At 30.8% G+C, this 12,773-nt stretch overlaps 2 protein-coding genes and 1 pseudogene across 2 annotated transcripts in view; all 3 read left to right on the forward strand.

Moving 5' to 3' along the window:
• LOC104767904 lies at positions 4,166-5,365 on the forward strand (annotated as a pseudogene).
• On the forward strand, positions 6,652-7,983 carry LOC104767905 (MATH domain and coiled-coil domain-containing protein At2g05410-like). The gene is made up of 4 exons (XM_010491869.1): positions 6,652-6,758; positions 7,022-7,182; positions 7,294-7,517; positions 7,597-7,983. Exons 1-4 carry the CDS (start codon positions 6,652-6,654, stop codon positions 7,981-7,983), a joined length of 879 nt encoding a protein of 292 aa, XP_010490171.1.
• LOC109124974 (glycine-rich protein 3 short isoform-like) overlaps positions 12,611-12,773 on the forward strand; it is a 1,422-nt gene continuing 1,259 nt past the window's right edge. The window contains exon 1 of the mRNA XM_019240921.1: positions 12,611-12,758. Coding sequence (XP_019096466.1) covers positions 12,677-12,758 — 82 coding nt within the window. The 5' untranslated portion in view covers positions 12,611-12,676. The remainder of the gene's footprint in view (positions 12,759-12,773) is intronic.

Genomic DNA, 12,773 nt, shown 5'->3' on the forward strand with positions numbered 1-12,773 from the left:
CATATTTTTTTTTATTATTATTCTCTATATCCTAAATTTTAGATCATAAACCATAATCATAAATTTAATTTCATAGCAATTTTAACAAATGCAGCCAAGTCTGAAGGTATTTTACTAATAAACATGAAACTGAAGAAATTTTGACTCCTTGTATTAGATTTTTTATAAATTTCCAAATTCATTGATGTTGTTCTTAATTGATAAAGAAGGATTTGAGAATTATATCACTGGTTTTTGTGTAGAAACACTTGGAAAAACAGAAAGATTAAAACTCTCTAACCAAGTGTTAACTAGAATTGTCCACTTTTTTCTATTCTTCACTTTTTTTCTTTATCTTTTTCTTTTCTTGTTTATCTCTTTCTCTCTTTGTAATCATTTTATTTAATTATTATGACATATATTTTCAATTTTGTTTTTATGATTCATTATAATTTTATTTTTTCTACATTTTAAGATCCATTTTACTATATTTAAAAATGAATAATTGTATTACATATTATCCAATTATAGTTGAATATTTGTAAATTATTATGTGGATACTTATTTGTGGATACTTTTGTATGGATACGTTTTTGTGAATATTTTTTTTGTGGATATTTTTTTTGTAGATACATAAGAATGCCTAATTAACATAATAATGCATTATTAATGCATTGTTTCCAATAAGAATGTTTCTCTAATGGTGTCCATTATGTATTGTTTATGTGGACAACATTCTTTACAAAATTGGTGTCCATTAATTTGTATGGAGCAGATTGTATTTGTATCTTAAAAACTAGGTTTGTATAATGAAAATTTGATGCCATCATGTGGATGAGGTTCTATGGATACTGATTAGTTATACATTATCTATTTATATTTGAATAATTGTTCGCTATTATGTGGATGGTTAACATATCTAGATGAATACTTATGGATGATCAGAGAAAAATATATGAATACCTAATTATCCAATTATAGTTGAATATATGTTGACTGTTACGTGGATGCTAAAAATGTCTTATTATGTGGATACTTATTTGTGGATATTAATGTCTTATTTGTGGATACTTATTCTAAAATCAAATCCACATGGATGATGAGTTATACACGTCCACTAAAAACTACTTGTGTATTGGTGAAANGTTGAATATTTGTAAATTATTATGTGGATACTTATTTGTGGATACTTTTGTATGGATACGTTTTTGTGAATATTTTTTTTGTGGATATTTTTTTTGTAGATACATAAGAATGCCTAATTAACATAATAATGCATTATTAATGCATTGTTTCCAATAAGAATGTTTCTCTAATGGTGTCCATTATGTATTGTTTATGTGGACAACATTCTTTACAAAATTGGTGTCCATTAATTTGTATGGAGCAGATTGTATTTGTATCTTAAAAACTAGGTTTGTATAATGAAAATTTGATGCCATCATGTGGATGAGGTTCTATGGATACTGATTAGTTATACATTATCTATTTATATTTGAATAATTGTTCGCTATTATGTGGATGGTTAACATATCTAGATGAATACTTATGGATGATCAGAGAAAAATATATGAATACCTAATTATCCAATTATAGTTGAATATATGTTGACTGTTACGTGGATGCTAAAAATGTCTTATTATGTGGATACTTATTTGTGGATATTAATGTCTTATTTGTGGATACTTATTCTAAAATCAAATCCACATGGATGATGAGTTATACACGTCCACTAAAAACTACTTGTGTATTGGTGAAAAATCGTTGTTAACTATCAAACAATTTTAACCTCATCATATCTCCTAAAAAACTAAGCATGAGACTGTTCATTATATCCTATCTTAAACCCAAAATCCTAAACCTCTAAACCCTAAACCCTAAACCCTAAATCGTAAACCCTAAACCCTAAACCCTAAACCCTAAACCCTAACACCTAAATCTTAAACTTTAGACCTTAACCTTAGATCATAAACCATAATCATAAATTTAATTTAATAGAAATTTTAACCTCATCATATCTCCTAAAAAACTAAGCATGAGACCGTTCATTATATCCTATCTTAAACCCAAAATCCTAAACCTCTAAACCCTAAACCCTAAACCCTAAACCCTAAACCCTAAACCCTAAACCCTAAACCCTAACACCTAAATCTTAAACTTTAGATCTTAACCTTAGATCATAAACCATAATCATAAATTTAATTTCATAGAAACTTTAACAAATGTAGTCAAATATGAAGATCTTTTACTATAAAACATGAAATTGACCTACCCCAACCTGTAAACCCTGAACCTTAAATTAGGCCAAATTTTTGACTTCTTGCATTACATTCTTTATAAATTTCCAAATTCATTGATGTTGTTCGCTATTATTTGGATGGTTAACATGCATAGATGGATACTTATTTTGGATGACCAGAGAAAAAAAACATATGAATACCTAATTAGTTAAACAACTTGTGGTTTAGTAAAGTAGTCATGGTAAACTATCAAACGATTTTAATCTTTCATGTCCATAAAATCAAGTCCACATGAACACTAAATTATACACATCCACTAAAAACTACTTGTGTTTTGGTGAATTAGTCATTGTTAACTACCAAACAATTTTAACCTCATCATATCCCCTAAAAACCTAAGCATGAAACCGTTCATTATATCCTATACTAAACTCTAAACCCTAAATCTCTAAGCCCTAAACCCTAAAACTCTAACCCCTAAACCCTAAACCCTAAATCCTAAATTTTAGATCATAAACCATAATCATAAATTTAATTTCATAGTAATTATAACAAATGTAGTCAAATCTGAAGATTTTTTACTAGAAAACATAAAACTGATAATCAATAACATATGAAAAAGATTTGATGGATGATATTATATATATTGAACATGAAACTAAATAATCATAAACATATAAGCATCTGGATTTGATTTTGTAGATGATAAATAAATCAAAATGAAAATTTTTTAAAAGATATAAATGTGCCTAAGGGATATATATATTGTTATCCACTACTCAAGATTATTCAAACACATATATCAAAGACAGGGAGTAAGATAAACAAATAAAATAAAAATTATTTGGAAATAGAGAGAGTGTTAGAGAGGATGAGAAAGAAAGATAAAAGAAAAAAAAATAAAGTAAAAAATAAAAAATAAAAGAAAGATGTGTGTTGAGAAATAATGTGTTTGGAGAGAGAGTTAGAGGGTAAGAAAGTAAAACACTATAAGAAAAATGTGTGGTGGTCTAAAAGTGTGTTAGAATGCAATTTTTTTTATAGAAAAGTGTGTTAAAATGCAAATATTCTATTATATAACAAAAGGAAGATAAATTTGAAAGGATATTTACTTATTTTTTTCCTTGATACCGGCAAGAAAAAAATAAACTCTAACTTTTCTTCTTATCTTTTTCGTGTAAATATCATGACTACGTTCTTATATGGACAGTTTTCGAAAATATCATATTTTTAAACTTTGCTCAATAAAAAAATACTATAATATTCTTTAAAAAGTCACTAAAATTTTAGTTATTCAAAAATACTATTAAATAAAAATTAAACTTTCAATTTTCTAAATTTGTATTATCTTATACATTTTCGAGAAAATATAAATATTTACAAGAGCTCAGTATATGTTAATGAATGGTATTTTTTTGTTATTGTGAAGGTCGTCAGTATTTAAAATTTATGGAAATTAAATGTTCGTTCTACAATTGTTGTCACTCAAATTAATTTGAATAAAAATGTTCAATATATTGGCCGCCCCTATTATTAACTAGTCGTATTACCAACCTATGAGCTTATGAGGAGCCGAAGCGATTTGTATTCCTCTAGTGCTAGACTGCTAGTAATATTTAAGTCACTGTTAGTGTAAAAAATTAACTCTAAATACTTTAGACTTGACCATTTTGATGCATATTGTACTCGAGTCTGTACGTTTTCTCCTATTTGGTTACTTGACCATTTTTTGTTGTTTGCTGTTCAAAGTTCGAACTCTTGAAAGATTCGAGTTCATAGTGTTATCTTAAATAAGTTTGTATTCTGGTTTTGCTGCTTGAAAGTGTGAATTTTTTGTTTTTTCGATAACCAAAGTCTGGTTATGTGCCACTCAAATTCTAGGGTTTAACCAGATCTCTCTTCATTTTCAGGTAGTTTAAATTTTTAGGAGACTTCGTCAACATTCAATGGAAAAGCCATATGAGAAGAAGATCACTTGGACGATTAAGAATTTCTCCTCTTTGCAATCTGAGAAAATTAACTCTGATCATTTTGTTGTTGGTGGCTGCAAATGGTACTCAAGAACCTTTTTTGTTTGTTTAACAATATTTATAAAAAGGTTTCTAATGTTTACGTTGTCTTTTGCTTTCTTTGGTTTGGGTTTTTGCTTGCAGGCGTCTTCGGGTATATCCCAAGGGAACAGAAGGATATAATAACTATTTGTCTCTATTTCTGGAAGTTGCTGATTCTGAATCTTTGCCTTCTGGATGGAGAAGACATGCCAAATTTCGCCTAGTTGTTGTCAATCAACTTTCTAATGAATTATCCAAAGTGGATGGTGATTATAACTGCGCTAGCTACTCTAAGAGTTAACAAATAGAAAGTTCATATTTCATGATTTTACTTGTCATGGGACATGTGATGCTACGAGATTCTTTTCATGTGTTTTGACTTTGAGTTCTATGTTTTACTATTATTTTACAGAAGCACAAATGTTGTTTGATCAAAAAGATCCCATCTTAGGGTACCCAGATATGCTTTCCCCGACAAACTTCTTGACAAAAATGGTGGGTTTCTTGGGAATGGAGAAGTCAAGGTTGTTGCCGAGGTCGATGTTCTTGAAGTTATTGGCAAATCAGATTTGTTAGAGGAAACTTCATTTGTTATAGACGTCAATGGATTTCAAGTACTTCCTCCTCTGGTAATATTAACATATTTATTTTTAACTTCATGGAAAAAAAAAAGTACAAATCTTAAGAGTCTCTAACTAGAGTTTAGTTTTTTGATACATATACAAGCTGCATATATGTTTTTACTTTATATCCATATATGACTTGCAGGTAAAATCTGTGGGTAGTTTGTTTAAAAGCCACCCAGACATTGCATCAAGATTCCGTCCAAAGAACCCACATCTGAGAACAACATACATAAATGTCCTACTAGGTCTGACTGAGATTTTGTGCCAATCTCCAGAGAAACTATCCACTGCTGATCTTTCCGCGTATTCTACGCTACGATATGTGACACAAGCGGGGTTTAAACTGGACTGGTTAGAGAAGAAACTGAAAGAGGCTGGTCAGAATAGGCTGCAAGAAATTAAGGAAGAATTGAAGGGTTTGAAAGAGAAGTGTGCAGAGATGGAAGCTCTGGTGGAGTTCTTAAGATGATGATGTTTAATGACTAGGCAGTTTAAGAACTTGGATCTGATCGTGATCGGTATTCTAAGTCGGTTTTTTTTTTGTTTTTTTTGTCTTAGTTTTGAAACATTCAAACATTAAGAGACAAATAGACTTGTTTTGATTGTTGAGGTTTTGCTATGTGTTAAGTTTTGAGATATCTATAGCTTTGATTACACACGCTCACACTTACAAAGAGAAGATAAGAATCATACACTCGGATCAACATAGATCTAAGCAACGATTACATAGATCAACATTGATCTCTCTACAAGCACATCGCTTGGTTAGAAGCTCATCGCTTCATTCACAATCTTCAACAATAAGCATAATCCAGAAGATGAGCTTTCAAGGCTCTTTTAAACTCTTTCTGCAACGGCAAAGCCTCTCTCTCTTTCCGAGTCTTTCCTTCACTCTTTGCTCTGCTCCACCTCATCAGCTTGTTTCTTCTTCTTTTAAGTAGTACGATGATGAATCGTATCACTATGTTACATTTATTACTGGAGAAGACAAAATTCTTTAACTTTAAACACATATGACAACACTTGTTCTTGGGAATGAAGAAAAACATATCATATAAACGTTCTTAAACTATAGGGTCTTTTTTGTTATTTTGGTAATGCATGTTACTGTTTTAAAAATAATTTATGGCAAGACAAATGCCTTTTTTGCAAATTCGTTTTTAGACTTCATATCTTTTATTAACCCTAGAACCCTAGAAGTAATCGGAACCGAAGTGTTTCGCATTCTCTAGTCTTCCTATTCATAATCCAAACTTGAAAGCCGTTAAGGTTGTGGCTTAACTATTTCAATTCATCATCCTTGTCTCTTTCTTCGACATCACCCTAAGAGGTAAATAAAGTATTTTTTACTTCCTTGACTATCTTCGGTTTCTCAAACGTAGTAAACTAGTAAAGAACAGAAATCTTCTTAGAATGTTGTTCAATAGTGCAACCTTAGTTAATCTTTATTTTGCAACCTTGGAAGCCGTTTAAGCTTTGGCCAAACTGTTTTAGTACATCGTCTCCAACCCTGTCTATTTCTTCCTACCTCACGCTGAGAGAGTTAAATTTTTTTCAATCGTTCTAGTTTTTTTTTTTTTTTTTTTTTTCCCATTTTCTTGACTATGTTCAGTTTCTCTAACGTGGTAGATTTGTAAAGAAAAACAAAAGCTGTTTAGAATATGTTCCATATATAGCGGAATCTATATTTTGGTTTTGTTTGACTTTTCAATTTACAAAAATTGTGTATAGCAGCTAGGAGTCATCAAAAGATCAATGGAGGTCAAAATTGATACGACGATTACTTGGGTGATTAAAAATTTCTCTTCTTTGCAATCCGAATCACTTTATTCTGATAATTTCGTTGCTGGTGGCTGCAAATGGTAAGAAGATAATCAACTATTATAATAATGTTTGCTGCCAGCCGTAGAATTTAGGTTTATTAACAATGCTGGAGGCCACAAAGTTGTTCATCCATTTATCTGTACAAAGATGTATACATAAACATAGAAGCCCTAAGAGAATATTCTAGACTTGATGGGCAAGATACAATATGATAAGAAAATATAACATTAGTCTAGATATTTACACAATAATTAACCCCATAATATTTAGCTGATTGTTTTTGTTTGGTTTTCGTTTGCAGGCGTCTCTGGGCCTTTCCCAAAGGGAATAAGAGGGCTAATCATTTTTCTTTGTATCTAAATGTTCGTGATAAAGAATCTTTGCCTATTGGATGGAGAAGACACGCTAAATTTTCTCTAACTGTAGTAAATAAATACTCAGAAAAACTCTCCCGGCTAAGAGGTTATTGGACTCTATGCTTGTTAGTTGTTACTTTTGTGCTTCTGTGTTGAGTTGTGAGCATTAAGTCAGAAATGTAATTAATGTGATGAAACATGGTTTTTGATTTTGTAGAGACTCATCACTGGTTCGAACATAAAGCTCCTGATTGGGGGTTTCCAGAAATGATTTCCCTCACCGAACTTAATGCCAAAGAGGGATTTCTGGTGAAAGGAGATCTCACAGTTGTTGCCGAGATAGAGGTTCTTGAAGTTGTTGGAAAATTAGATGTATCAGAGGAATCTTCATCCGTAATGGAAACCATAGATGTCAATGGGTTTTATGTTCTTCCTTCACAGGTAACAAATTATGAAAAGTACAACAGTAAGTGTCTTGATATGCTGTGGTTTTACTTTTATATACCTTTTCCACATGCAGGTAGACTCTGTGAAGCGTTTGTTTGAAATACACCTAGATCTTGCATCCAAATTTCGTCCAAAGAATCCACACCTGAAGACTGCGTACATGAATTTCCTCCTGAGCTTAACAGAAACGCTGTGTCAATCTACTCAAGAACTCTCCAATGAAGATCTCTCTGACGCAGGCGCTTCTCTGGCATATTTGAAAAAAGCAGGGTTTAAGTTAGATTGGTTGGAGAAGAAACTTGATGAAATAAAGGAAAAGAAGAAGAAAGAAGAGGCCTGTTTGGCCCGGCTGCAAGAAATAAACGAACAGCTTACGCCATTGAAGCAGAAGTGCTTAGATCTAGAAGCTCAGATAGATAAGGAGAAGGAAGAGTTGTTAGCTGCAAGAGCTCCTCTATGACAATGTTGTCTGATGACTTGATAGTTCTTGTGCGCTTGGATTTAGGTTCTGCTAAGATTTCTGATTTCTTTGCTTGTGTTTTGATGCTCAAAAATACTTTTTTTAATATCGTTGTTTCTTTTGAAATTAAATTATTTGTAACGGATCGGAGACCTAATACAAGGAAATCAATTTTTTTTTTTTTTTTTGTACAAGGGGAAATCAAATTTTTCACTAAAAATAAAAATCAAAACGAATGGAGTTATATATGATTAATCTCTTTATTTGAGACCTAATTGAGTTTGTAACTTAAGTATTTAATTAAAGTTACTGCCCAATTAAATGAGTCAAAGATTTATTTTTAGTTATTTTTTACATACGTTTTCTACATAATTTACCTTATTAAATATGCAAGGATATTTGCAACCCGTATTGTGTATCATAATTCTTTAGCATGGTTTGAAACAAAATTCATATGAAACAAATATTTACATTAAAGTTACGTTCTATAATGAATCAAGGGATATATAGGTGGGCCATCTGGATTTCTTGGTACTACTAGTGCATGATAGATACGTAAGGAACGATTCTTAGGGATAAATCATAATTAATACTTGAAAGTATCTTAGAAAACCTTCACAATTTGTTTTTGAAAAAATTGCCAAATTACAATACTTGTAAAAGAATTTAGGTAATTGATAATGATGTGTCCTATCTATATATACATTTTTTGAGACATTTATGAAATAAATCTTGAAGTTGGTACTTATTTACAAGCATGCCATTGGCATTAAATATTTTTAATTTTAATTTATAAAATAAAATTTAAAACTAAGATTTTGTGCATAACAAAAATTCCTAAAATATTTCTTTAGTCAATCAACAATTAATTACAATATCTTATTAAATATTTGTTTTGTAAAATTCCTAAATATTTCCTAAAATCTTTACAATATTTAATGCTAACAACAAAAATGTATGAGCAAAACCCAAATACATCAATACATATTTGTCCGTTTTATCTGCAAAAAAAAAGGAAAAATAAAAAGAATTATCATATTTCATAACTTATTTCTGAATCATATGTAAACAATTCTAAAATTAAGATATTTTGAAGATAATGTATACTTGATTAGCAAGATTTTTGGTACTATATTTTGTTTGTATTTTTGGTTATTTGGATTTTGAAAAACGTGCATGTTGTACTTAAGCAAAGAAAAAAAATTGTGTTTGGATATCTAGCGGGTTGAGTTTGGGTATTAATATAAATTGAAAATTATTTCATTGACTGTTTTTTTTTTTTTTTTGGTAGAAGAGAGGAGACAAAGTCTCCTATAATTTATTAAAAAAAGAAACTAATTACATTCGAACACGACGTGGATACTCAGTTCCAGTCTCATCCGCTAGCAGCTCAGAACACGACGTGGATACTCAGTTCCAGTCTCATCCGCTAAGAATATCCGGACAAACATCGAATAATTTAAAACCCAACGGTAAAGAAAAGGCATAGTTGGCTAAGCCGTCCGCAAGACGGTTAGCTTCCCTATATATATGAGTAATACGGACCAGCCAGTCCCTAGAAATGAAGCCATAGCACAAACGTACTAGGAAGGACAAGGGATGAGAATCACTTATCCCTGTCGTGAGAAAACTAACAACCATCTCTGAGTCCACCTCCAACTCCACACAACGCATATTACATTCCCAAGCCATACAAAGTCCATAATACACGCCCCACAATTCTGCTAACACCGCCGAACAGATCCCGATGTTAAAAGCAAAACCCCCGCGCCAAACACCATCATGATCCTGTAAGACCCCTCTTGCTGTCGCATAACCCGGGTTCCCTCTTAATGCACCATCAATGTTTAACTTAACCCAACCCGCATCTGGTCTATGCCAAGAGATCATTCTATCCTCCCTACGTACATCTGTTTGTTTTGGTGTTAGTAAATCATCAGTTCATTATTTTGTTAATACCATCGACATTTGAATATTAGGCATATCTAATTAAGTTTATTAAATTACGATTATGTAAAATAAACAAACAGTACTACGGTATACCACATGTTATTTCTGAATTTAACAATTTAAACCGGTAAACCTAACTTTTTAAACCATTAAACCTAAATAATATATAGATATAAGGGATATATATTTAAAATTTACAAAACATTTGTCATATATATAGTTAATCTATTGAAAATTACATTTTTATTTTACTTTTAAAAATATAGTTCCCCAGTGTACCGCCGGTTAAAATATAGTTCGTTTGAAATCACGTACATGAAAATTTTATATTTATTTCATATCATTTTAAGGGAAAGCGTGATTTTTGTTTTTCTGTATCATGTTACTTTAATTCGGTTCAAAACACATTAATAACCATGGGAACATCTACTATCCAACATGCCATCGTAAGTCGTAACAAAACTGAACCAAAAACCTTAAATTCTAAATTTTGGGATCCATTAATTACAGAAAAAAACAGTTAATATAACTCATATAGCTAATTTTTAATTGCAATTGGCATAACATTTAAACCCATTGCAAATTTATCCAAAAGCTATAGAACTCACATAATTTAGTTTTACATAAGTTGTCTCGAATTTTTTGTTGTTCTTATCCCACCTAATTACTCATACTTAAGATCGTAATATAACTAACCTTCTAGATAATCTTTACAATCAACATGAAAGGACATAACAAAAACTTAACTGTGTCAAGAGGAGAAAAAGCAACCTCCTTGGCCACGTCTGAAAATGCTGAAAAAGCCTTTGGGCCGTGACAGTGAAACTTATAGATCTTGTCGGCAACAAAATTGGTTCACTTGATTAGCGAGATACTTTATTTATCACTAGTTTATTATTCTTTTCGGATTTTGAAATTTCATCGTCTCTTGGACTTGGTCCGGTTGCCAACTCTTGCTTATGATTCCGTTGTTTAAGAGATTATCACTTCACTTTGTGAGTTTCATTTAAATTTATGCATTTTTGTCCATTTGGACTTTAATAAGTCTCTCGATATCATGCAATCTGCAACTATGTAAATTGTAGTGTGGCGAGTATAACTCGAGTTCGTATATATATATTGCCACCACCGGTTCCTTACCTCGCTTGTCCTATAAATTGGACCTGTGTATTGGAACGAGCTGTTTCTTAAAAAAAAAAATCACATTGTCTCTTGTCGTAATCTCAAATAGTAATTTGTATAGAGTGACAAAAATGCTAAGAAATTCACACAAATGAAGTTGCAAGGATGGCTGTAGCTAGCTACATAACTACACTCAGTGACGTGAATGGATACAAATGTTTTGATTGCAGTCGGTCTTAATTAACTATAGCCAAGCTACTAAAAAAAAGTGAATATTGAAACAAAAAAATGTGACTAGTTTTTGGTCAAAATATATACAATTACAAATAAATAACTATGTCACAAAATATATAATTACAAATATAAATATAGATTTGCGATCAAATAAGGTAATTAAATATAACGATTTTTGTGACTAAAATTACCTCACTTCTAGTTACAAATGTCTTTTTATTACTTATCACAATTAGTCACTATTTTACTTACTTTTCGTTTGCTTATATATTGTGACATAATTATTATCACTTTTGTGATTATAATAAAAACATGTAAATTCAAAACTAAATAAGAAAATAGCTTCAATCTTAGTGGAAAAAATCTAAAAATACAAAAAAAATATATAAAAAGATTGCAAATGACATAAAAAAAAAATTTAAAACTATTATTCCGATTTGTGAGTAGTTAATTATATCAGAATTCCTATCATCAGCATCTGATCCAACTTCTGCTTCTATTATTAGATCATCAAAATCTTATGTCTCAACCTGTAATAAATCAGATTCGACAATAAAATTATCATTATCATGTTATATTACAGTGAAATCAAAATTTTGTTTAACAAAATTTTCTTTCTTGGGTACACCATAATTGTTGCTTTCCATTATTCGTTTTTTTCGGCTAAGTTATCCTTAGATATAGAACATAACATACTTAATAAACATTAATGTTTCTGTCAAAACATACTTAATAAACATTAATGTTTCTGTCAAATGTTCCAACAGAGTGAGTATTCGTATTCACGATGGCCAAGCAAAACTTTTGTACCCTCTAAAAGCAGTTTCTAGTTGTACTGCTTGATGCAATCATGCTATACTTACTCTTGTTCAGTGCATATAGATTTTTCTTTATCTGTCTGTCGGTACAGATTGGAAGAAGGATCCTTAACAAGTATAGTGGATGACTTTTCTTTCCAAAAATCTAATACTTTAACCAAAAAGATAGAAAAAACATAACAATCTGATATGAATTCTAAATATCTAGAAGTTTATGCATGCGCTGTGTTTATAAAATTATTTTTAAAACTAGTGGAGTTGTCATTTACGTTGATTCAAATATAGTTACAATGAATCCAACAGCGGACCATAAGGGTCCCGACGCAACACGTATAATACTCTCATACTTATCTCCTAATTACTACTTTGTTTATATTTTGATAACTTTCTTTAACTTTACTTTTGATAAAATAATTTCAACCTTTTTATCCGACTACGTCGTAGTTTTTTGACTTTTCTCGTTTCCTATCCTCCTCATTTTTCTTTAAATAGAGGGCATGCATCGTTACATTTTATCCATCACTTGTTTTAACATACTAAGAGAGTTATAAGAGGTTGAGAAAAAAAAAATGGCTTCAAAGGCTTTGATTCTGTTGGGTCTCTTTGCAATTCTTGTCGTCGTTTCCGAAGTGTCTGCCGCAAGACAGTCGGGTACGTAAAATTATT

This window comes from Camelina sativa, chromosome 19, assembly GCF_000633955.1.
Source record: "Camelina sativa cultivar DH55 chromosome 19, Cs, whole genome shotgun sequence".
Classification (NCBI taxonomy): Eukaryota; Viridiplantae; Streptophyta; class Magnoliopsida; order Brassicales; family Brassicaceae; genus Camelina; species Camelina sativa.